Source organism: Betta splendens, chromosome 14, assembly GCF_900634795.4.
Source record: "Betta splendens chromosome 14, fBetSpl5.4, whole genome shotgun sequence".
NCBI lineage: Eukaryota > Metazoa > Chordata > Actinopteri > Anabantiformes > Osphronemidae > Betta > Betta splendens.
The window spans coordinates 9107971-9135299 of record NC_040894.2 but is presented as its reverse complement, the minus strand read 5'-3'; the positions used below and the strand labels follow the sequence as shown (position 1 = coordinate 9135299).

At 44.4% G+C, this 27329-nt stretch overlaps 1 protein-coding gene across 5 annotated transcripts in view; it reads left to right on the top strand.

Annotated features, from left to right (window-relative positions):
- The window catches only part of LOC114869440 (cell adhesion molecule 2-like), a 135289-nt gene that overhangs the window by 31758 nt on the left and 76202 nt on the right, over nt 1-27329 (top strand). Inside the window, exon 1 of one of the 5 annotated variants that reach the window (XM_029173687.2) lies at nt 9697-9736. The exons of the other annotated variants lie outside the window; for them this stretch is intronic. Within the exon in view, the coding sequence (XP_029029520.1) occupies nt 9712-9736 (25 nt within the window). The 5' untranslated portion in view covers nt 9697-9711. Of the gene's footprint in view, nt 1-9696; nt 9737-27329 lie in introns of those variants that run through there. 5 annotated transcript variants of the gene reach the window in all.

The window sequence follows — 27329 nt, the reverse complement described above, 5'->3', positions numbered from 1 at the left end:
GATTTACCGACTTGCTATTCAGTTTAGGGGGTGGAGAGACAGTGGAAGTGAAGGTGATGCTTTTCATATGCAAATGAGAAATGAAATGTGAGATGCGCAGTATTCATTAAAGAAAAGCTAAGAGATTTATGGTGGCTGCGGGGCTAATTTTCTTTAAATGCCTTAATCAGCAAACCGTTTGGAAAGCACAACTCTGAAATGGAATTTGGCTTCGTCACACAAACACACACACACACACGCACACACACACATACTGTATGCAGCACTAAGTTGCAAGGCAGTAGCTCATGTGACTCCAAGCTACACGTCGAGCTCGGATAGGCACCAAAACCCTGTTTTAATGTTCAAGTTCAGGAAAGTAAAACTCTGATGTTATTGGACCCTTAAAGGGAGGTTAGAGAATAAAAGACTTTCAAGACTCTTCAGTCTCCTTGATAATTCAACACCTCAGATCATCATTCTCCACAGACTTAGCAGGAAAGTAAAGGCACATTTTCCAGCACCGACATTGTTCAAGAGCAGAAAAGCAGTGGATGTACAGTCATAGTACAGTGCATGCATGGGAAAGTAAATACCAGTTGTCCAAGGCAGAACCAGGCAAACAACAATGACCAGCAAAACCTTGAGGTGTGAACATTTACAGCTTCTACCTGTGCCTGCGTCTGTATTTACAGGTAGCGTCAGAACAGGCCGGGGGGGAGATAAGCGATCTCACTGGTGTGTTTATTCAATCAATGACCTCTATCGATACTCAGTTTCAACAACTCCGCTGTAAGTGATGGGGTTAATAGCGTGCGGCCCGGCCTTCCCAGGACAGACGTGGGCGGTTGCTCACTGACAGAACACATTCCTCACGCGCACATCGACTCCACTCTTTGGTCGCGGCTCCTTCTTCTTCTCCCCCAGTCAAATAGTTCACCTCTCTTTTATGCGCGCTTGATGAGCCGGCGTCGCGGTGTCCGCGGCTTGAAAGCGCTGCCAACCACCGCGTTAGGTTGTCTGAGAGGCTGCTAAGCAGCGCGCTGTTGATTCTGGGCTGGAGGGTCACCCGGTCAGATGGAAATCATTTTCCCTATCTGGGAGATCAGAGGCTTTAATAAAAGCGTCTGTAAATAACATGCCTCCTCGCTGCTCGCCGGCGCCGCCGCGTCGCATCGCGCTCCGGAGCTGCTCTTTGATGATGCGCGCTCCTTGTTCTCGCCGCTAATCATTCGCGAGACGCCGCCTCGTTGTCTTCGACGTCCAAATGAGGTGTCTGATTGGAGGTTGCGGCACCGGCGGTCGTCGCATTACATCCTGTTTACTGGTAAATACCGCCGCACTCGTTTTAATTGCTTGGGATGAGAACAAAGCCGACGTAAGACGAATGTAAATGGAGGCATTGTCGCCTCTGATGAAGCAAAACAACAGCCTTGACGGTGTGAGCGATTTCACATCAGCAGCGGATGTATCAGGTCAATTCCACATAAATATACGAATTAGAACAAACGTGCACAGATGGTTTTTAGATGAGGGTAAAAGAATGAGCTCAGTGTGTGTTTCCCCCCCTTCAGACGCTTAATTCAGAATCAGCTCAAATATCAGATTGCCACAGTTTCAGATCTGCCTTTCCTGCAGCATGTGACATATCAATAACTGTGTCTGTCCCTTTAAAAATAAAGGTAATACTGAGAGGAATGGCATTTAAAGGCCAAGCCAAACGCCCGCCGCTGTCAAATCCACATATTATTTTTCATCTTTTAAGCCATTTATCTTCCTTGAATTAACACAAGTGAATCACTATCAGTGGGTGACATTTTCCAGTTGTCGCTGTATAACATATTTGGGCTTGTCAAGAGTTCTGCCTGGTCCTTGAGTGTCGTCAGTGAGGCCTCTACAGCCGTGAGGGGCGTGATTGTGTTGAACCCTGTACTTTAATAATTAGATTGATCTCTTCATCCATCTATGTGTAATATACAACACTTTGGTCTTCATACAGCGGTTCACCCGTCCTACTTCTTTACTGTCAAACCTCTTGTTTCCATGGTTACTAAAAAAGTAAGCTGCAGGTGAGGGTTGAATATACACTTTGAGTCTCTTAACTATTTAGACTTGCCATTTCACAGTGTCAGGCTCAGTGTCCTTAACAGTATCGTCCTCTGTTTAAATAGCCTTAAGTGGTCTGGCTGCAGCCATACAGTGCTGTTAGAGATGCGTTTTCACTGTCACAGCCACTGCTTTTGAGCTCATCCTGGTTGTTTTCTGTCACAATAATAATATTAAAAAACGGTTTCTGGTACGGATGCTGCAGCGAAGCATCCGATCAGTGCGGCCGCCTTGTTCACGGGGCGCTCACAGTAGACGCGGTTTGCATGAGCGCTCCGGCTAGCGTTGGACTCAGTACATGCTTCCCTTTCCTCAGGTATTGCACTGTGCCGGGAGACAGATGCATTCATGACCCGTTACAGTGAGGACTTTATTCAGTTTTTGCACTTTACAAGTGGTCGTGCAAACAAAAGTTCCCTCCGATCAAACGCGTGAGTCTATCGCGCTCATTAGCATACACTGCAGCGCCTTATTAATTTTGTTTGCCTGATGTTGCCTTGATTTATGTCAAGTCTCTTGTCTCTATAATATTTTATATCCTTTAATGAGAAGCTGTTACATTTGTGAGGGCTACAGTGGTGACAATGAGGATCAGAGTGGGATGATGTCAAATCTTTTCCCGCTGCCTCTTCAAACTATGCTACAGTATTGTTATTTCTCACGCCACTTATCTTCACTTATTATCATTTCCTCCACAGTTGTTATTATCAGATAGGCCTCGTGGACTCGGAGCGGCTGGCAGACATATGCCTCCTTTACACAGGCTGCCTGCACAGCCTCCTCAATGGGCTCCTTTTATTCCGCCATGATTAAGTTTGTGTCTGTAGTATTAAATCGGAGCCGGTGTCCAGCCGATAGGCTCTTGTCACCGCTGAGCGTTCTGTGATTTGACAGGACAGCAGTGCGGCTACTGGAGAAGAGGAAAAAAAAAAAAAAGCTCTCCTTGAAATATGATTTGCTGCATCACAAAACACCTGCTGATGTGATGTTGTGACAGATTGCAGGGAGGTTTACACAACAGTAGATTTTTCTCCAGGGCCAACAAAGAAGCGTTCCACCTGCAGGTTTTTGGAGTTTGCATTGTTTTTATTCTCTGTTTTACTGTCAGGAGCTTTTGTTGTTGCATGTGTGGTATTGAAATTTACAGACTAGAACTGCTCTAACTGTAATGTACAGTAATGGGCAACTTGTTGGGATCATTCATATTAACATACTGTAATATTAGATTCAAAAGTCAAAATCTTGCCTTCTAAAAACACAGAATTCCCATTTATCGGATCCATGCACAAGCCGGGAGGTACGGATACAGAGCAGATCCCGTACCTTTGGTCTACTCACCTCAGCGGGACGTAATGATACTGATGACAGGAAGTCCTCATGGAGGACGTGTATCTCAGCAGGAAGTGTCTTAGGTGAAACATGTCCCAACTCTCCTCATCAATTCTTTAGCAACCTGCTGTCTCCTCACACTTCTGGCTACAGCGACATCTCCTGCCCTTGCTGTTTCTGCACATGCTCTCTCTCTCTCTCTCTCTCTCTCTCTCTCTCTCTCTCTCTCTCTCTCTCTCTCTCTCTCTCTCTCTCTGTCTCTCCAAAAACACATTCATTCTCAGCCATGCCCTTGGTGATGTGATTAGATGTGTCCTACTGTACATACATGATCATTAGATACAAGGCACTGGAAGCTGGAACATGTGTCTGAGGTACTTTATGATGGTTTAAACGTGTTGAGGAAAGAGTAGAAAAAGTTTTGTTCCATGTCATTGACCTCATAGGGATCAAGAGTATGACTCAAGACTGAAGGGCTGCCCAGCATCACCATGAGACCAACAAGGCTGAGCATCTTAAAATGGGACGTTTAAAAAAAAAAAAAAAAAAACATACACTTTAATGCAGGGAATCAACACACGCCGTGATGCCAACGTGATTGCGTCTGCCACATCACCTCCGGGTGAAGTTGGGCTTAAATTGCCATTGGATGGCAGCCAGAGTCATCCAGGTGCAGGTAAAGAGTCAAACAAGCGCTCACGTGGCCGAGACGCGGTGAAGAAGCCCCATCTCCGCCCACATGTCATCGCTTCTCCTGCTCATTAATCTGCACCTTTAAAGGTTGGAAAAAAAAAACCATCCTGCTGCGGCATGTGATGCATCCGACGGAACAGCCATTAAAGAAGATGTTGTTCACTCATTTAAGCTGAAAAGTAAATACAGGCTGTGACTGCACCTGCCATATGTTTTTATTGACTGTGCTAGCTCCCCACCTGCTCCAGCGCTTTGCTTACTTCACATGAAAAATGACGTTAAATCACGAAAAGGATACTTATAAAACCTGTGAATAAATCCAAGGAAGGTGATGAATTTTTTATTATCTGAGAGGAATCTAAGCGCCGATGTCATGTTTTAATATCCAACACAAAGGCGGCTCGGAGCAGCCTGTTTTTCATGTCCGTCCTCACTGCGTTCGCAGCCGGCCACGCTCCCAGGAAGCGCATCTCAGAACAAACCATTCCTTTTGTTCTTTATGTTGAACCTAATTATTGTTTTTTTATCATCTGTTAGTTTTTGACATGCAAAAATTCCATAAATCCTCTCTCAACCTCCCCGTCTCACCATGTGTCTGTGTCTCCTGCTGAGCTGAAGAGAGTCTAGCTGTTCAGCTGAATCTACTAGTAAATTAGCAGCTCTACAGCCTGGCAGGTGCCTCATTAGAAATATATTAGAGCAGTTATCAGTAACCCAACACTCTCTGTTTAAATGTCTATAGCTGTGCTCGTGTGTGTGTGCGCTTGTGTGTCAGAGACGAGTGGAGAAAAGGACCGGTTGCATGTGTGTTTATGTGCCAGCGGTTTAATTGGAGCTGAATTAATTCAGCGCAGCAGTGATTTGACACAGGAACCGAATGTGCTGATTTCCAGACCCCAGATTTATTTTGGGTTTGAAGTGCCTCTCAGGCACCTGTGTGCATGTGAGGTGAGGTTTAAAGTGTCCCGAAACGGAGGTTTTAAACAAACCGCGACTCCGAATTGACGGCAAATATCAACATGGAGCTGATTAATTTTAAACTATTTTATGTGATTTTTAAAACGCTGATGCTTATCTTGATAATACACAGTGTAATACAACAGTACAGCTACACAGAGTCACAGCATGTTGATACAGTAGCAGCCTGACAATAGTAGTAGCAGTATTGTAGTGGCTGAGGGTCTGCTGTATCTGAAGCAATACGAGCAAACTGACTGATTGCATCACTCCGCTTTGGTGAAAATCTTTCAATAGTCAAGTCACCACAGATGGTGTTTTTTCCTGTTTATTTCCCAGCTAATTTAAGATTCTAACACCTTCCAGATTGTTATATAAGCATATGAATTATGCGCTGTATGCCTTGAAACGCACAATAAGCACTTCAGCGGCATATGCGTTTTTAGCCGGGAAACTATGGCTTAAGCGCTTTAATGCAGCTGCATTAAGGCTCGCTTGGCAATGCATGGGATAGGAAGTGGTGTGTGGAGGCTTTGCTGGGTTTTAACCTCACTACAACCCATTGACATGACATTTAAGGTCCTGTCTGCTCAGTATGACCCTGGAATTCCCATGATTTATCAGTGTGCGATTTCCTGTTTTGCTCTGCACGGCGTTCGCTGATAATAGGATGCAAATCCTAAAGGCACTGGAAAAAACTCTAAATACGACCATAATCATAAGCCAATAAATAAATTCCACCCACATGGGGAAAGTAAACGTGCCGCTGCTGTATATCCACTGCACCGCTTTAACATTGCCCCTCTTTATGTTCACTTTTCTTATTCTCTCAAATTGTTTAAAAAATGCTGGGAGCAAATATGAACTTTTTCATGCAATTCCATATTTACTGTATTGTTTATGCAAAGCTTGAACTGGGGCTTTTTAGTATGTGCAATTTTGCAAGTAACACATAAAAAGAACATGAACAAACATTGTAATTTACACTGGTAAATTAGTTCTATTTGACCTCTGAAATCAGAGCTGGGGTGCAGGTTTTTATGGAGAACAGGGCTGATGTGCAGCTGTAGAAACAAGCACTAATCCCAGTAGCACTGGTGTTCCAGCAGGAGGCTGGTTCTGTATGTAACCCACCAAACTGAAATCAACCAGGGAGGCTCAAAAGCGACTACAGCAGCAGGTTGTTTCATCCCTCGTCATTACCAGTACAACATTTAGCAAGAAAAATACATCAAATGTAACCAAAACCGCTCGCTTCACTGCCCCATTTTCTGCAAACAGGGTCTCGGGTTTTTCTGCAGTGTTTATGTGTCAGGGCATAAAGGGACGAGGCCTTTGTGGCGAGGAGCAGAGAAACACTCAGCGAACTACAAAGTGTGGAAATTGAAAGAATTTAGTCTTTGGCTGCTGACAGAGTTGATTGGAACAGCGCCGAGGTTTTCAGGCTGCCTCCACAGACAGCGAGGTCTAAATTAACCAAGACTTTCAGACGGAGCAGCGCGCTGCATATGTGCACATGGCTAACACACGCCACGTGGGTGTGCGCGGACGAGAGAGCAGGGACGCGCTCACGGAACGCACTTCCTGCCAGTGGGAATGAAAGCTCCACAAACGGCATCGCAGCATTTCAGCTAATATGAAGTAAACATGCCTATAACGACTGTAAGGTGGATGGTTCCTACTGACTCGAACTCTCTAGCTAGCGAAGACGCGTCACGTATCTGCTGCATCGGCGCCTCCACACTGTTGTACAGTAGTTGTGTAACGTTTGGTACATTAGCATCCGCCAAGAATCACTGGAGTCTAGCGGCACAAATGGCTTTGGCAAGATTTCCCACCTCTCAAAACTCTATAAAAACTCGCGAACAAGCGTTTAGCAGTCGTTTAAGCTAATCTATTTCACAGCCTTCTTTACGTGGCGCAAGGAGCTTATTGAGTCTTGGCTGATCGTAATGTGTAGCAAGTCTTTCCTCCAGTGAGCTTGTCTCACCAATATCTCCTTGATATGTTACCGCTACTGTGACTCGCTGATTCTCAGCCTGGAATCAATCTTTCGACGGCTTTAGAGTTAGTTTTTCTTTTTCTAAACCAGGAATGCAATTAAAATGTGTCATTCTTTTTCCTCTTTACTCGTGCTTGGATTCTCCTAAAGGCCCATTCAAGCTTCAGTAAGTAAGAGGCCGACACGCAATTTTAAAGTGTAACATAAATAAATGCGGGGGACAGTTTCCACATGCATGAGTGTAATCCTGAAGCCACCTGTACAGACCTTCAGTCAAACCGCTGAATAGCAAAACGCAGGCTTCGGCGCCTCAAACGGTCAATGAAGGATAAAAGCAGATGCACCGAAGACATTCTTGATTATTACAATCCCGAATAAAATACTGGCTCCTGCAACTGCCCACAGAAAGATCCAACTGGTTTAGACTAAATACAGGTATTTGGAGATGGATGAGGCCCAAATGCCAGATAATTCCTAGAGGACCAATAATAACGAAGAACTAATAGATTCCTCTTACAAAACAGCACCAGAGCAACACACTAACATTGCGTTACTTCACAGTTCTGTGTTGCATCAAAGGCTTGAAATGAAAACCCTTAAGATGTGCTGGTTCGGTAAAACAGCTTGAGGAGTGACATCCAACAAGGCTCTTCCAGCGGAGCGGAGTCGCTTTGACTCTACGCGCGGTGTGAACTGCGCTTCGGCACGTCGCCGTCTCCGGGGGCCTTTTTTACGTCCACTCTATTCTTAACAGCCGTGGGAGGGAGAGGTGAGAAAATCGGCCCCCGCGAAAGCGTCCCGCGGTTTTACGCCTCCGCTTTCGTCCGGGGCGACGTATTTCATCGGAAGCGGCGCGCGAGGCCGACATTCCCCTTCGCTCTCCTGAGCCTTGCACACACTCCACTGGACAATTACGCCATTACTCTGCCGCTGTCTATTAGCCCCTCCAGTATTAATAGAGCATCTTCAAGCGAAGAGCAGAGCGTTATTAACACCGATGTCCTTGCAGAGCGGTTAAATTACCAACAATATACTGGAAGAAAACAAATACTGGTGGAGCTGTTACTGTGTAATAACAGTGGTTTAAGCTGGATCGGGTTCCTTCTCTCACTCTGGATCCGTGTTGGAAGACGTAATGATCCGGGAGATTTACAATCAGTCAGCTGAGCTATTCCGCTCGCAGGCGTCCAGGTATTTATCGTTCCTTCACGAGCAGACGAGGGCGTGCGCGCGTTTGACAGCAGCGACGGCGTCCGAGGCCTCTGAGCGGCCCTCGGATCCATCGTCTTCACACCCGGGCAAACGCAGGGAGCCGCTCTCCATCAGAGACCCGCCGTGTAAATGCTGCTATTTAACAGGGCAAATCTGGAGAAGCCCGGTGGGCGCCTGTGTGTGCGCCTCTCACCCCATCCGTCGGCGCCGGTTCTGACTCCGGCTGCCTGCTTTTAGTCCGGTGCCACGAGCGGCGCACGCGTTCACTCTCCCCTCGTCAGCACCGGCTCCAGATGGTTCTGGACGGGCGGAGACACCATTAACGCATTGGCGCGTCTTCATCCGTGTCTTTAACGGGGGCCCACAAATGTGAGAGCTGCAGGGGGAGCTGGGAGTTGTTGTTTGTCCTGATGATCCACAGACGCGTTAATGTGTTTACTGAACAGAAGTAACTGCTGTCCACCTGCTGAGGAGCGCCGCGTTCGCCGGCTTGAGTCAGACTGTCTAATGTCGGGTTTTATGTCGGTGACCCGAGCTAATGTGCGAGCTCCTGCCTCACTGAGGTTTCTTACTGATCCCTCATCGCGCCTCATTGGCTCTGCCATCATCTGATTGGAGGAGATGAGCCTCCACTTTGCTTTTGACTTCAGACCAGGGCTCATTACCTTTTCACTCGCTCTCCGTCCAACGCTGATCTTCCCCTCCTTTCCCTTTCTTCAACTCCCTCGTAGCCACATACACATCTGCCACTTATTCAGCTAGTGGAACCGGGCTTTCAAGAAATGTCACTAATGGATTTATTAGACTTGTCATCATCTCGCAGTTCGTCATCAATAGATGGAAATACAGTCAAATACAATGACATTGAATAAAAGCGGAAAAAGCGAGTTGCCAGTGATGGCTGACACTGAAGCACATTTCTCAACATTTCACAAGATGCCAAGATCTCATCCGCCCACTTGCACTACTTGCACACATACTTGGAAGCGCGCGTACAGAAATATACACACATGCATCCTTTCTTCCCAATAAACACACTTTCCACCCCCTCTATTATCAGTCACTCAGCAGGAAACGACAGATAGTCTTTCCTCTGATCCTCCTTCGCTGTTTACTCTCCATTATGGCGGAAAGAAGAGCTGATTGTCGTGTGTGAATGCGCCTGCGTTTATCGATGCCTCGCCGACAGAATGCCTCAGCACTTTGTAACGTTACCAGTAACGTTTTTATTTATTTTGAAATACAATACGGACAAATTAAAACAGCAAATGTGCAGTAATTCCATAGGAGAAATTGATTCTGTGAAATGATCTGAAATTGGATGCACTAACTCTGGCCTTGCTGTTCTTCTTTGTCTCTCTCTCTCTCTTTCTAGGTGAGTCAATAATAAATGGCTAAACCTTCTGCTCTGGAGTGATATGGATTTGTGAGTGATGGCAGCCCATTTCACATTGTGCAGTAAGGAGCCTGGTTTACAATCATTACCAATATGACATTATGGTGACTAAGCGCTGGAAGATGAGCGAGTTAAATAATTACGGGTTTAGTGCCTCTTCTTAATTTACACGGACAAAGTCTGAAACCAGGTTGGACTTTTTTATTTTTGATTGCTATGAAAACATAAACCGAATTTGTTGGCACCAAGTTTTTTGTAAAGTTCTGGTCGTTCTGCCAGGTTTTCTAGCCCAGAGCCAGCACAGATACATTTTTAGTAGACATGGGAGAGACCATTACAGTTCTTTGAACATGGGTTAACCAGGGGAGATCACCGAGCAATATTTTATAGCACACAGCTTGACATCTCAGCAGCAAATAAACCCTTGTATAGCCTAAGAGGCCCTTCCTGCATCTCTTCCTGCCAATGATATCTCCCCAAAAGCAAGCAGGACGCAGCACTGCCTTCCCTTCAGCTTCCTTATGTTTCCAAGAATCAATTTACATCCTCCTGCAGCTAAACTTGTTCTGCCCAGGCCCTTGTCATGGGTGCTGCGCTTAAAATCGAACCTATCAAGTTCAAAATGCACATACAGTAGGAACGATGTCCAGAGGTTTCAACCTGGAGCTATGATTTAAGTTAAATATCGCACTGCACGACTGCTACAGTATCAGCCTCATTAAACACCTCTGTTTGCTGATGTTCTTCTCTAAAAGTAGAAAACTTTGCTCTTTGGCTCAAAGGATTTAACAGCAGACACGGAGAAAAACTCATTAAACTTTGAATGCGGCCGGTGATGTAATCAAGAAATTTATGGCAGCGTAATACAGTTACATTTGAATAAAACGCCTTGAGCTCACAGTACAACTCGGAGCATGTTTCCTAATTTAAATTCTTTGATAATAGCAGGACACAGGTTGCTGAAAATGTTGGTATTAAAATGCAAGATAACATCGTCTATTTGTTTAAGTAAGAGATTTAATTATTAAATTGGGCCTTTGTGAAGCGATGTGATGTGATGAAGGACGGCCCATTAGTAAATGTGTTGGTTTGAGACGTTTGAGACTATTTGAGTTGCACCATTTTACATAATATAATCAATTAAGCGCTAAACTGCATATATTTGTAGATATTAAGTCAACAATATTAAGCCCTGCATTCCTTCATAAATAACTGGCTCTACATGGAGCCATGTGGCTCTTGTAACCTCTTACTGCAGCTCCGCTCTGCCTCTTGGCTCTTTTACTTTTGTGGAGATGCTTCACGCATCAGTTTTCCAAAATCTATTTTCTTGGCCGGGTATTGATTTATTGGTGGACTTCCTGCCTTCTTATGGGCAAACAAAAAGGCTGTTTATCACCAGACTTTCTTAAATGACCTAAAAAAGGTGCCGCTTGTATTTCTTTCTGTTTTTAGTTAAATAATGTCTTGGCAAAACCAACCATTTGTAGTAACTAATGTAGAAGCCACATGGGGAAATATATTTATTGAATCTGTGTTTGGATTCCAGAGAAAACCTACTGTGGTTGTTTTTGTGTCTTTTATGGTTAACAGCATCTTGTCCCACAGTAACCACTGTAAATTCTACCCTAATGGCAGAAAATATGATTTGAATCATAACCCGGTTGTCAGTGACATTTAGATTATGTCCAGCATGATTTCAGACGGGCGGCACAATACGACAGCACATGTGAGAATTGGCTTTTTCATCATGTGCAGAGTTAATCGATGACGTGATGACACCGCATCGATGGGAGCCCTCCAAAACCCCAGGCTTCGAGCTAAAGCTCCTACTGTAACAGCAGTAGCAGCGCAGCCTCCCGGTCCCCAGCATAAACTCTTTCCACTCGTGTTTGTTTAGTCGAGTTCTTAGCTTGAAAGAGAATTTAATTTTATCCACAGCAGATGCTGATTGCTGCGCTCCGGTCAGCCGATAATAAAGAAGTTGCTGGCGATGCCTGTTGTCTTATTATTGAGGTTCGCTCCTCACCCACCGGCAGTGACTCCGGGTCTCTCTGAACTCACAGCAGCGGATGCTTATTAACTTTCTGCGGCTGTTTGAACTTCCCTTGAATAAGTTCACGATTCATGGGACAGTAAAACCTAATAATAAATATGCATCCCCTGCTCGTCAATGTACTGTAGAAAATACAAGTAATGTCCAGCTGCTTGATTAGAGCGTGGGAAGAAACGTGCACTGGCAATGCCCCGTACCTCAAATCACCATACGTTTAGTTAGTCTCACCTCCCTTTCTACTTGAACCGCACACTTCTGTTGTTCTTCTCATCCTCCTCTCTCGCCCCCGAACCCTGTTTAATGAAGCTGCTGGACTGAACCTAACCAACCTCATTCTTCCCCAGCACATTAATAGAGCAGGCTCTCGCAGACTCTCCTTATACAGAACCAAGCACTCGCACACACACACACACACACACACACACACACACACACACACACACACACACACACACACACACACACACACACACACACAAACATGCACAGACAACCTCCCAGCTGTCTCTGCTAAAACATTAAGCACCCAGACTTTTGATCATGCAGAGTAAGCCGGGCTACAGGAATAGCAACAAATGAAGCCTCGGCAAAAGTGAAACTGTTGTCCCACCTCGACTTGCTTTGATTGGCTCGTGCGCCAGACAAAACCACCGTCCACAAAAAGGCTGCGGTGCAGGGAAAAACACTAGCATCTGCTGGGCATTAGCATAGCATTACTCATCTGGATACACGGCTGCCCCTCTAATGGGGAGCACCTTGTTGGGTTTCTCTTTCATTCAGTGGTTACTGGAGTCTTCTAAGTTGGTCAATTAATTAAAAAAAAAAATCTGAAAAGTTTTCAGACTGTTTGCAGTCAAAAGTCAAAAGTCAAGGAACAGCTGCACATTTTGTGAACAGGGGATATAATCACACAAACAAAGAACAGTCTCGAAAGGTGTCCGGCCTCATTATCCTCTGTGCCATTTCCACTTTCCTTCCTTTCGCTGGTGTGCGACGCGTCACATCTCGGGGTGTAAACAGCCTCCATACTGGCTGGGGCTAGCTTAGCGCAAACATACACACGCTCAGGCAGACGTCGCAACACACGAGCGCGCAACCCGCAGGTCATGGGAATGGAGCAGTTGACTGGTCTGGCCTCCACCACAAGCACCAAAAACACATCAAACGGACCAGAATCTGGGACTACATAGACAAGCAGCTTTATTGTTCCATAGCTGTTGGAAACAGCAGAAAATTTGACTCATATGTTCCCTAACATATGACAAACATAGTCACGTTGAGTCAGGGTTAACGGTTGAGTAGCGGCCTGCGTGCAGCCACATGCAAATTCACATCAGCTCATTAGGTGTAGTGGCCTGTGCTTAAATCAGTATGTAAATCAGCACACTGAATTAACGCATGTTATGAACACAGCGTAATTGAATTCTTGTTTCCTTAGGCTAATTGGTAGCGTGTTTAGATGCTGTGCGCCGGGAAGGCGTGAGCTGCGTGTAGAAGTGGAGGAAGCCGGGAAGGAAGTGTGTCTGTGCAATGTGCGAAGTCCAAACTATGGGAGCGCATGGCCTGCTGGATGCTTAACCCTCACCTGACCCAACGTTAAAAATGTAGGACCCACAAATCCAAAATACAGTAATGTCCTCACTTGGTGAGGAAAATCAGTTTTTGGTCCTCACTATATGGTGAAAACAACAGACACACACACTGTTGCTCCTTCCAAACCACCACTGTTGCCTGTAGAATGTGTTGCATATCATGAGCATATATGTATTCATCCTAAAGATATGAATAATGAGAAATAAATAAGTGATTCAATTCTTTTTTGTATGTAACAGCATCAAGGACATACATAGACGCTGTATCAACCTTCATTTGCCAGCGCTGATGTTTACAGTTGTGTAAACAGGAACACTGGCCACACGATAAGCCAGAAAGCACGTTGCGTCTGTGAACTCAGTTATCTTAAATTGAAGCGCAGAGCAGCGATTGCGGTTTAAGGTTGGTTTAGCTTCTATTTTTACTCTGCGGTTGTTATGAAAAAGAGCTCGGCCGCTTCATTTCTCTGGATATAAAATCAGAGATTTTATATCTTTGGATATAAAATCATTGTGTACCAGAGACAGAGAGGGAGTGGTACAGAGCCTATTTCGCTACTCATTTATTTTCCAGAAAGGTCCCCATATGTGTCCCAGATGAATTGCTGGAGATAAAAGTAGAGCCTTTTGGTGGATGTAAAATGGAGTTAGATTGAGTGGGAGGGAACTGTGGTCTGGGGTCTTGGCTTTGTTGCTGTTAAATATAGGCTTGAGAAACACCACAAATTGAGAACCCAGCCTCTGTATTAGATCACTCTGGGGCCCGCTGGTACAAAAACACATTAATGACAGAACACACTATGTACACACACACAGAAACTTTGTTTTTTTTTATTCCTCTCCCTCTCTTTCCAACACGCACATGCCTTAAAAATAAAAAAGATTCCCTTTGAGGAGATCTTACAGGGCACTGAGGACAAGGATTGACTGAGGTTTGTTGCTTTGGAGGAGAACTAGTATATTATCATCTGGACTGACTTAACATGTGGTCTAGCATCTTATCAGTAGGTCTGTTATATGACTCCCTGATGTTGTGATGTGCTATAAAACCAAGCCACGCGACTCTGGTTCTAATAAGCTTGTTTGCCACAAACCTACGCCCAGATCTGGGTGAGTTCAGTCTTAAACACAAAGACAACTGTGGAGTATCTGGAGGGTAGCACGAACCCACAAGCAGCACTGGTCTCCAGACATCAAACACAGAGCTGATATGAATTTGACCTGAAGGAGGCTGGGCCTCTCTGGGGAGAATTTATTGTGGGCCAAGTGAGAGTCAGAAACACTCCATTCAAACAGAGCAACGCTCCATCTCACTGTGGGTCCAAAGTATCCTGTGACACGCTGACAAGATCAGAGAACCCAGAAATTGGCACTTCTGAGCACCATTTACCAGCCTTTGATGTAAAAAAGAGCCAGCAGTCTGATAGGGTTAGAGATAGGTTGAACAGAAAGGATTTAATGGTTGAGGTTAAGGAAAGTGTTGCGGGTGGAAAATGATCGAAAGTTTAACAATTGTCCTCAACTATAACAGCGCAGGGGTGCGCGGTGGCGTACATGGATTCCCTATTGATTTTTATCGTTCCCCCGGCCTCATGAATCGTTAAAGGACGATGATACTGTCCTTTGCCCCATCAGGGCCCGCATCGCCCCGCATGGAGATTGGAGGTTTGGGATTGAGGCTAAAAGGTTGATTGCATTAGTGACTTCTATCAGGATTCGTTTGAAGACTGGTTTAGACACAAAGTGATAGTTTTTGAACTGTGAGGGCCTTGACATTTTGGTGTCCAGGCAATCTGGCCCATGGGAATCCAGTATGTGTTGACATGTGTGGATTCTATAGGACAGTCCACAGTTGTCTTTGTGCAAGATGCATGAACAGTTTCTATTCAGTGAAAGTAAACCAATAATGTCTAGAATAAGCAGGATGACTGGTAATAGAGTTGAGTGGGAGGTATAAAAAATGGGGATTTTGAGGATCATAGTAAAGAGGAGGTCAAGAAACTATACACACACACACACACACACACACACACACACACACACACACACACACACACACACACACACACACACACACACACACATATACACGAATACACATATAGGATGAATGTAAATGCACACAGACACACCCCGGGGGCGCTCAGTGTGAACTAGAGCGTTAGGTAGCCATGACGACAGCACGCATCATCCTAAGCATGGATGCGCGGTAAGAGGTCAAGAGATGTTAAGAAACAACTGCAGCACAAGTCATACGTAAAATCTGCTTTTATTTACTGCGGCTGCTGCGATTTAGACCTTAGTTTAAAATAGAGCAATTTCCCAGGCATTATTTTTATTCCCTTTATTATTTCTTGTTTTATATTTTATCATATTAGTAAGAGCTCTCATTTTTTTAATCTGCTGATGTTCCTTCGTGTTTAACGGTTGCATAGATTCAATTCAGAGTAATGCGCAAAAATAAAAGGTGGAGCCCGAACATAAAAACGGAGGCAGCATTTCCCCGTATCTGCGTTACTTAAGGATTCACCTATGTTTATTATTCCTATATTTATTTTTACCATAAAACCATTTTCCGCTTTGTTAGTGCCCATCTTTTGCTGTTATGGGAACACACACAGGCCAAATCCTCCATGTTTACAAATCTGCACATGCTTTAAAAAGGTCAAACATGCTCCCAGCCCCCTACAACTGCATCCATAAAACAATGTTTCAGTCAGCAGTGTGTGTGTGTGTGTGTGTGTGTGTGTGTGTGTGTGTGTGTGTGTGTGTGTGTGTGTGTGTGTGTGTGTGTGTGTGTGTGTGTGTGTGTGTGTGTGTGTGTGTGTGTTGGCCTTTACAATTCCCCAGTATTCAGTTTCTGGCTCTACTGCATTTTCAGGTATTAAGGTGAAGCACATTTACCACACATTTCCTCCGCCGTAACCCGACTTATGATCGAGGCGTTTTGTGTGAAGGAGAGAAGAAGGAATAGAAAAGGAAGCTTGTCTGGGGAATAGTGACCTACATGGCAATATACAGTAAAATGCATTTGAGTCGGCATCCATCCTTGCTCATTACGTCACCGGCTTCCCCAGAAGGGATGAGGAAGTGGAGGCAAACTGGATTCCAACCTTCGGGTTTGTCCTTCACAAAACAATAGCTCTAATAATCTCGCTCTCCCCTGAGGTCAGTGGTAACAAACACACTCTGTCATGCTGACACAAACCCACGTATTTGCATACAAAAATGGTTTGAAGAGGAACAGATTAAAGGAAACGGGCTTCAGAGCAGAAGTAATAGACTGAAAGTCGCAGTTGGCTCGACGGTCGTGGCTATTTAGATGCACTGTTCCTCCTCCCTCCCCTCTGCCCCCATTTACATTGGCCTGTATGCATGATGGATGGGCTGCTCTATCATATGAGTAATCCTAATGTAGCCTGTCTGCATCCACCGGCTCGAACCCCTGCAAATTGAATTTGTCAGGAGCTTTTTCTTTTTTTCCAGCCCTCTCTTTTTCATTCACCCTCTCACCTTCATCCACCGCGCGTCTGGGAGTGTGCGACTGAGCCGACCAGTTCTCACCTCATCTAGAAACATTTTCATTACCCCCCCCCGCTCCATGTTCCGTACGTGCACCTTTGTGCGCGGCATTCCACATTCAAATGGGCTCGTATTGACCCAGTTCCTGTGATGTATGTGGGGAGAAAAGACTGTGCTGAATCCACAGCCCTTTTCTTTTTTTATCCACTCGTCGTAGTTTAACTCTCCTGCTCCTGTTCTCTTTGTTTTTCTCATTTTCAAACCCTATTATTTCATGATACCTAGTTATAAAATCTTGCTGGGTTTACAACACTGCCGCTGAACCCTACCCAGTAGCAATTTCAAAAAATAGACCCTTTTCTTTCTCCCTGTTCGCTCCCTGACTATGCCTGTGTGTGACTCCCATACTAAGTACACGCTGGAAACACTGTTTGCTGGTAACGGAGATGAAAGATGGGCAGAGGCGAGCCTTAACCCTCTTCTCCACTCCGTCCTCTCTGTGGCGTCTTTCAATTTCGCTGCCCGGCCGATGATAAATACACAAATCATCGGACAGTTTATTTTGAGGAGGCGCATCTTCATCTGCGTGCCTGCATGGGAACAGGGTGCACCTGTGTGTGTGTGCGTGTGTATGTGTGTGCTTCTATGTGTGTGTGTGCACTTTTGGCCGGCACGCACGTGTGATCACGCATACACCTGGTGTATTTACACTATGTTTGTCTCACTCAGCCATCAATATGCTGCTGAGGTGAAAGCTGGGTGTAATGATCCCGCCATGACTGGCCAGCTGGCTGTCGCCTATCTGCTTGTTTGGATGGTAACACATTAACACTTGGGGAACAACAAGTGGCTCCTGTCTCCTGCCGGCTGTTGTGCAGAAGCAGCGTAGCCGAACGTGGCTGCAAAAACTCACTTTTAACAGCTTTTGGATGTTTTGCCTGGTCATTTCCACAGACTCTGGTATCAGCCTCTTTCAATCATCCTGTCTGCTCCTGTTTGTCTCCACTGCATCAGATACAGTGCAGTATAAGGTGATGAATTAGTCAGTAAATAACAGGATGAGAATCGGAATGGTGATGAAGCTACAGTACAGTAAGTAGAGGGTGAGAACGGTAAACACTCCAACGTGTGATAATATTTTGTGTGTGTAGGCGTGGAGAGTACAGTACATGCATCTCCTGTTGTAACACATAATGCATGACTTTCAAGCCCCCGACTGGTCAACCGTCTCATTTGTCTCAGGCAGTGTGTCTTCTGTTCACCAACAATGAGGTCTCACTGCGCTACAGATGCAGCACGCGCGGATATAAATCAATAAATCCGCGTGCGACACCACCATATGCATTATGTACCACATCTGTGGTGTACGTGAGGTTACATATTCCTGCGAGTCAGACCGTGCATGGAAGAGAGAGCGTGGTAAAGAGATCTATCAAAATGACACTTAAAGGCTCCCGCACCCGTGAGCTGCTCAGCCAAAGTGGAGCAGGAGTCCCTCAGCTCATACGTGCTGCTCACACATCTATTTTAATTTCGCTGCCCGCTGTCAGTCTTGCCCGACTAACATGTGATCAATATAGTCAGACATGCATGTAATTAAGATAGATCGGATTTCTCTAAACATGAAACTAGTGACTTGCGGCAGGGGGATCGTGACATGTTTAGTGGGATGGAAGGTCTGTCCTTATTAGACAGAGTGTTTTTACATTATCCATGCTAGTCAGTGGAGAGTCTCCAGTGCATCTACTAAACCTTTATGCAACGCGGTTGGAATATATTAGAACATATTCTGTTTTGTTGCGTCTTTGCCAATAGAAGAATACTATTTCCAATTTCTATTTAATTGCAAAACAAAACACAAATGACATGTACATGTATGAATTTCTATTCATGTATTCTCACAGATAGTGACTTAAGAACTAAGAAACCCTCTTTCCATTTAAAAGACACTGCAAAATAAATACTAAAAGTAAAAGTAGCAATTCTTACGTTAACAGGGAAGATGCAAACATCTGTATCATTGCAACAATCGTTATTATAGACAGGATAAGTGTGGGTTATAAGGCCCGTACAGCACTTTGCTTGTAGTGTGCTCAACAGGTCATTATGTTTCCCTGGACCTTTGTTGCCATGGTTACGACAATAAACACAAGGCACAAAAGTGAAAAATGACTTTCCTCTGTCACAAACACTGCAGCCAGATATTACAGAGTCACAACAAACACAGTCTCGGTGATGCAGCTTCTAGCTTACACTGTAGGTAACCGGCGCCTGCTGCCGAACAGCTGGCTGCTTATGCTAACAGCAACCTAGAGGAATAATAAAGCTGCAGGTGGCCTCACAAGCTCCTGGTGGAATACCGGGTCGCGTTTCCCAGCTCCTGGATGAGGGTTTTAGGAGGTTCTTTAACGCTGCGGGCGGTTCCACGGACTCAGAGACACTTCAGCAAAGGCACCGTCCTCCCCGTGCGCCCTTTCAGACCTTGGAGGAGCCAAAGGCTTTATTGTACTTCCAACGACCTGAGGGGTCGAGAGGACACTGGAGAGGTTGTGTGACGGCGTCGTCTCATCAGGAGCAATAAAAAGAAGTGTTAAAATAACGTAGAAGCCAGTGATGGAAGAGCAGAGGTGTCAGTGACAAGTGTTTGGCTGGATTGTATTAACACAATGTGAAGGCTTTCAGTAGCACAGAGGAGCTGCTGGTCATAAGGACTCTCTCCAGATCACGAGGAGGCAATGAATACGACAAATCATCCTCACGGCAGCACCCTAGGAAACGAGACCCGCGTCGAACATAAGCACAGCCGACGCTTCGTCATATTTATGGATGCGAAGGAATCCACGCGCCTGAGTTCGACGCGACAACGCGAATTTAAACCTCTACAAAGCCGCAAACTGTTGAGTTTGATAATACAACAACAACCAAAACAACAACAACAACAACAAAAAGCAGCGTTTCCTGTGCTGACAGGCAAACATCACTGAGTAACTCAAGCAAAGCGTTTGCCAATCAACACACAGTAGCGCCAGTGAAAACATGCAGATTATTTCCCCTGTTTGAGTGGACTCCAGCAGGCACTTTTGATGCCGCGCGCGCGTTTATCCAGCGGAAAAAACAAGTCACACTTGTTTAGTTTGTAAGAACGGCAAATCACATTTCATGTGTCAATCACACGCGTCCGGTGGAGGCGGCGTTGGCGCCGCGTTCCAACCTGCTCCTCAAAGTGCGCTGATTTGCAGCGCGGCGGGCGAATTATCATATCGCCTGGGGACCTTCTGACCATGAAAACACACGCGCAATTACAGGAGAGTTACGTTTTTTGTGATTGTAAAAATTGTATTTTGCTTTTTTTTTTTGTCAGAGGCGCTTCATAAAATAAGCTAAAATCCACAGCGCTTGTCTTGTGTCATGCTGGCGGATCGGATCATGTGAATATTCATGGGAGGAGTGACGATCATTCCACTCAAGACCTCTTGTTTCTACAAGGCTCAATCGTCTGTGTTCAACTTCTGTCAAAGCACATTTCCGATCAACTTTTTTTTTTTTTTTTTCCCAGTTGTGGGCTGTAAAGTCTGAGGAACACATACAATATGCTCCTTCATCGCTTCAGGCTTTGTCTCCGGAAGCGATCCATATATCTTTATTATGTCATTTGTCAAGTGCCACCGCTTGTTTTATTGCCCCGTGGGCTACATTAGTTCCTCGTAACATAACAATAGTGTTGCATATTTAAAGGTTGCCTGCGCCTTTGTTAAGCCTGTGTTGTCTTTGAAGAACTGGGGAAGTGACAGTAACCGGCGTGAGGGGAGAGAGAAAGGGAAAGTAGGTTATGAAAGGGTTGCAGGATGGCGGGTGACGACGGGAGGGGGGAGGTGAGGGGTGGGGGGGTGGGGGGGGGGGGGGGACGTGCCAGACAGCGAAGGTTCACCCCGGCGCCCCACTAAGAGGGCGTTGGGCTCGGCTGGAGGGTCTGGCCGCTCCCCCGTCTCCCCCCCTGTGGGAGTCTGCTGTGTGTCAGCAACCTTAATTACAACAAACCTCATCTCCTCAAAGATTAATGGCGCCTTCATTCTCCCTGTGTTTATCATTCATATCTACTGATATGGAGATACTGTATTATGTGAGTGCAAGGATAATACACGTGTGCGACAGCTTGTTTGCGTCCTGGGTTCATGTTTTCGGTGCTGGGTGACTGTTGGCACACTACTACTACTGAAATGAAGTGAGATGCCTTGGAAATGGGACATGCTGTTAAACTCATTTGTTTTCTTAATTACCTGCTGTGCACAAAGCTCCCGGTTACCTCGGCGTTGAGGCCCTGCTCGGTGAGTTCTGGTTTGCCGTTTCTGTGATTGATTGAGTGTATTATGACCGGTCTTATTGTGTGAAATGTGTGCCTTTGTTGCTGTATGTGCATGATTGAAGCTGTTGTGTGCATCCTGGTACTGTACAGTACCAACGCACAGCTAAATGATGATGTGTCCTATTAATTGAACCTGATCCTTTGAGGCAAAATCACAATGATCTGTATGAGGTCAGGAGGATCTGCTTCTTCAGATCACTCCATTGGTTGAAATGCTGATAAAGTGTAGCCTAGTGGAGGTGAAGAACACAGCCCCAGCATGAAGCTGATTATTTTAATAGGGATCAGAAGTCAGGCTTCCTTCAAATGTCTGCATGTGAGGCATGGCATGGAACCCGTTCAAGTCATTGCTGTATTGGTATGTAATCATTTAAATCACTGTTCAGATTTGAATTGCTGTAGAAATTAGTCCTGAATATGATTCAGACCTGTAATTCCATCCGTGGATCTCCTTTCTCTTAAAGTCAGCAAGTGTTCATTCTTCTGATTGATGTCACAAATATAAACAAAATGTGAAAATAGCCGGGCAAGATGCTGCCAGCCAAATCACAGTTATTAATATCAATTTATTCCCAACGTCTCCTCTTTCCTCCAGTTTCTGCATAATCAAGCTGTCACCAGGAAGAAATATAGAGATAGGGAGGAAGGGAAAAAAAAAGAAATAAACACAGTTGAAACCTCAGGGAGAATGTCTCTCTTCAACGCGCTCTGCAGTGCTGCTGAGTGTGACACTGTATGGAGTCTGTCAGGAGTTTGAAAAGTATTAAAAGTGTGTGTGTGTGTGTGTGTGTGTGTGTGTGTGTGTGTGTGTGTGTGTGTGTGTGTGTGTGTGTGTGTGTGTGTGTGTGTGTGTGTGTACACTGATTACAGGCAGATATTAAAAATAGATAGTTTAGACAATGGGTTTATACTATTAAGAAAAATCTAAAACCCATCTGGGAGAGAACGTTTAAATGCCCCTGCTGTAAAAATACGACAGCGGCGTATTGTGGTTTCTGATCATTCTTATTATCTCTGATTATCTAAAGCACTAACTGAGAAGGATCAGTGTGTTAATTGATTGAAGAGTCGTTAATTTACATGATAATGTGGCGGAAAAAAATACATCCCTGTGTGACAGATGACAGATGATGATAGGCAACTTAATTGCTGGATAATTAATGCGAGTGGCAGCCTTTTGTGGGATGTTGCAGTCGGATTTAGATGAAATTCCTGATTAGGTTGTAGAAAGACTGTTTTGATCTTGATACGAACTGTAGGTGCACTGTACATCTGTCATTAACAGTTTCCATCACTGTGTTGAAAATAATGTAATAATAATAAAAATAATCTGTCTATCATTTTGAAAAAGGTTTATTTTCAGGGACTGGACTTTACAAATTAGTTAATATAGATGTAGGACATCTTACTATTTTATTATGACTACTGTATGATGATTGTTCTCGTCAGCTCTCTTCAACAAGTACTTACAGTAATGTATTAATACTGAGAAAACTGTGTAAAAATAACAATGTCAGGGCAAATGTGCCTTTTCTTATACACCTGCTTCATAATCAAGCGTTGCTTATTATCTTATTTATTAGCCGCAGCTTATCGGGAACTGACACATGCTACAACAATTAACCTTGAGATGCTCATGCGCGACAGCGTAGGTGAAATGGGTTAGAGGCTATTAAATGTGCGGACGGTGCGGGAATGTGTGTGTCTGCTGCGTTTTAGCGTTAGACACAAAAAAAGACGGGGATTTCCAACCAACGCGTAAGATACTGAAGAGAACCGAATTAAAATTTTAGACTTTGTGTCACTTTAAACGTAGGCACCAGTATTTTTTTTTGCATTATGCTTCCAATATCCCTAAAGAACCACATAAGGTATTTCCAACTAACCTTGGACTGAGAAAGGGCTGAGGAGGGAGAAGCAGCAGGAAATAGGAGTATTAATCACAAGGCAACATGACCAGCACTATCTCTCCCCCATACACACACACACGCACACACATTATTATAACAGTAGGCTGCAGCCACATACATGCTGCTCCCTGCCAGACAGACCATATCATTCTGGGTGAGGCAATGAGATCCCTGATGAGCAGCATCAATAGTAATCATAGAATTTTCCATGACGGTGATGGATTTTTATGCCTTTTTGCCCTCATTACAGTCCAGTCTGGTACTGTAGCTTATCTGGACACATATCTACTTAGCTTAACTCCTAAATGGGAACACGTATTTATTGCCATAGTCGGTAGTGTTAATTTGTGCATCAGCTGATTATATAACTCCAACAGTGTTTATATTTATTTCTTAAATGTATGTATATAACAGAAAACAAGCACAGTCTCACCATAATTACAATCACATTAACAAAGGGCAGTTTGAGGAATGCATAGGGGCAATCAGTTAAACTCGCTTAGCTACTAATTTATAATATCACAAGCCAAGACGTTAAAGAAAACATACGATACATTCGTAGCCAGAGGCAGGAGCTGATTAGCAGCTTCAAAAAGTACAAGGAACATATCTGAAGGTTGAGATAAACTGTCGGGCAAACAAACACAACCCTGCAGGCAGTGTTATTGTTGTTGATTGTGTGTGTGTGTCTGAAGTGTCAAGGGTATTGTAACCTTTGTTATTGCAGCACGCAGATAAGAGCATTAGGGTGCAAAATTACCCTAATTGGTCATTTGGTTCCCTTTATTCCCAGATTATGTGCACAGATTAAATTTAACCTTCTACGAGGCACGTGGGATAAAACTCAGGTCGCGCTGTGATGAGTGGGAGTGAGCTGCAATATACATGCAAAGCTTATACTGTACTTATGTAAGTTATGAATATTAATATATAATTTACAATAGGAGCACACGCAGCCCACCAGAGCGCCGGCTCTTTCTTTGTTTGCATTCAATCAGAGCATCTCCCTGTGCAGAGGTCATTGGCATGTGTGCGTACGCAGAGCGAGGCTGTGCTCGTCGTGTGCAACAGAGACGTCTCCGTGTTTGCCTCCGCAGAGTCGTCAGAGGCAAACACAAGGTGATCGTTACGAGTGGACTCATTTTTGGACTCTAATTAAATATTGGTCCTGCAGAGAGAGCACAGCGTGGTGCACGGCCGTCGATGAGCGGGTGCGTGGCCGCCGCTCACAGGGAGACGCACCCGCGCTGCGTTTTCCCCAAAAAAGGTGTCGTCAGCTTTTCCTCGAGTCGCGTCCGCCGTGTTTGTTCTTTGCAGGGTGCGTTTTCTGACAACTGTGTTTTCTAGAAGCAAAAAGTAAAAAAGAAATGGCCGATTTAAAACTTTTTTCCTTTCCAGACAACAAAAAGATAAATGAATTAAAGTTCCGCAGACATGAGAAATGGACAGAGAAAGGGTTTAAGGAGCTAAGAGAGAGTCAGGGAAGGAGAGGAAGTTTATTAGTCATGTTGTTATGGGCTGTCTTGCTGTTGTTTCCAAGGGAACGGCGATGCTGTGTGTGAAGGTTGCTGTAACCCTTGAATTCTCAGGCATTATGTTTGGCTATGGGCTGAAATTGGCTGGGATATATCAGGATAACATCTAATCTCTTCAATTAGATCCACCGGGGACCTCCCAACCGTGTGTGTGTGTGTGTGTGTGTGTGTGTGTGTGTGTGTGTGTGTGTGTGTGTGTGTGTGTGTGTGTGTGTGTGTGTGTGTGAGTGTGTGTGTGTGTGTGTGTGTGTGTGTGTATACAGACACAGGTTGTCCATCACTGCAGTATCTACTGTATGCAGTAATTGCAGTACATTATAGAGCAGAGAAAATAACCCATGCTACTAGAATGTGGTCTATTCTGCATGGTAGCTTTTAATGTCGTCAGACCTTTCAATGGGCATCTGAGTGCGTACTCAGTACTCTTTACGTTAACATACATTATGTATAATTATTTATACTCAGTTCTCCAAGTGCTGCACTTCAGCTGTGTTTCATTCTCTGTCCTCTTTCACGCTTGAAGCGCGTTTCTCTCGTCTCTTATAGGAAATAATCCTCTCCTTATTGTTCTGCATCCTGGTTCTGACAGTCGCCTCACGGTCATTGTAGCAGCCAATCTGCAGAACACGCTGAACATCTGTAGGAACCTGTACACGATTGACTTGTTTTAATGGAGTGAGGGACTGACGAGGTCACGTTTAAGCCTTCAGACCACTGCACAAGTCGAGCACCCAGTCGACACCTGTTGCATCAGTCATTTTTAATGAGGGAATTTATTTTATTCCAAATTCTATACATTCAGTATGGGCTTTGTTCAGTGTAATTCAATTTATATTGTCCGTTTTCATTTTGATGTACAACATATCAAATCATTTTCTGATTCCATGCTGAAAACTGAAAGCTCCAAGTAGATCAACTTTATACACTCTGTATATTGTGTTAGTTTTTCATTTGCAGGAGCTGGAGGACTTATTGCCTTATGCTTCATTTCATAAATTCTACTGTTAAAAGTAATTAAGGTAGAACAATCACGCCACGCATTTTCTATCCAAGCATGTGACCTAAACTTGACACTCCTATTCAGCTCAACACATTTATGCTTTAGAGGAATGTAACGCACATGTTCCAATGCAGCGTTTTTGTTTTTCCTTTTTGAGAGAATAAAGGAGAGCATTTCTTATAGAGACAGCGTCTCAAGGAGGTGGTTGGGGAGGGTGGCAGAAGGTATTTGTGCAAAGATTTAGGCAAAAAGGTCACACAAATACACTGATACTAGAGACAGATGTACAGTACACACATCAACAACAGAGTTCATACTGTATTAAGGTCAAAGCCTAAACTTTGACGTGAGAATTAGCTTAATTCTCTGTATGTCAAATTCCCCTTTTCTCATTTCGATTTTGTAACATTTGTTTTATAAATAGTCACGGAACAGCTGCTTTTATTGAAGCAAACCTCAGAAATGTTCCCTTCTACATGAGACTCCTGCTTTTTTAATACTCTAATGTCTGTGTTATTGAAAAACGGGGGCATCCTAAGGGAATATAGGAGTGGAAATGTCCAACGCTGTTAGTGAGGAGCGTATGAGCTGGTCTGGCTTTCTCATATTTTAAATTGTATATATTTGATTGATGGGACCCATAGTTGGAGAAAGGCGGCAACGCTGCAGGCAGTTTCTCTGCATGCAGGAGATGCAGACGTCTCACATCTGTGCACATCTGGAATTGTTAAACGCTACTCAACATCTCTGTTTCCAAAGGTGACTTTAAAACCACTAAGGGATGATGAAAAAAAAAAAATTTCAATCTAGATAAGGGCAATAAAATAAATATGAGCAGTGAGGCATCTGTCAGAGAGAAAGAAATGTCCATAACTAAACTGAATGTTTTCCTTTAAGTCAGTGACCAGCGTTGCAAAACTGCAGTCTCAGCTGCCCGTATCACCAATTTGAGCAGGTTATGTGGTTTAACAGTCATTATTTCAGCAGGCAGACCTTCTACCTGGGCATGAGGAGAGTTCACTTGACACTTCCTTCACTTACTCGGCTCTAGAAGTGAGAGCAATGCATCCCTCCTAAGAATTGTCCCTGCTTCCTGTAAAGCTATGTGACCTTTAAGCATGGGCTAATCTCAGTTTGCCCGTCTGGCAGCTGGGCCTTAATCCACTGACTCTCTTTATTCTTTATTCAATCTCTTTATTCTTACTTAAAGACGCACACTAATCTTTATCCGACAAATGTTATATAGTTCCATGTCTACTCTTACTCTGCTTCACTTTTTCTCTGGCACATATTTAACACTTTCCTAATTCCTTTCTCTCTGAATGAATTGTTTCCTGCAATATTTTGCATAGTCAAAAGTCAAGATGAATTTATTATGACACATGGTGATAAAGTATGTTTCTGTAATGGGCCATAAAAAAATAGAACAAGAACAAGTCATTTCTCCTTCCGCAGCCACGCAAACGTTTTTAAGATTAGGCTCGGAAATGCAAGTAAGTGAAACAAAAATAAAATGAGCAGCGAGTGCGGCAGCGATAACTGAGCAGGCTTTTTGGAAAAAACCTGCTGTAGCACGCAGATGCTACGAAACGAGGAGAGCTAGGACGAGGTCAGGAGGACTGTTGGCTCAGCGAGGCTGGTGCAGCGATAGTGGAGAAGACGCGTGTGTGTGTGTGT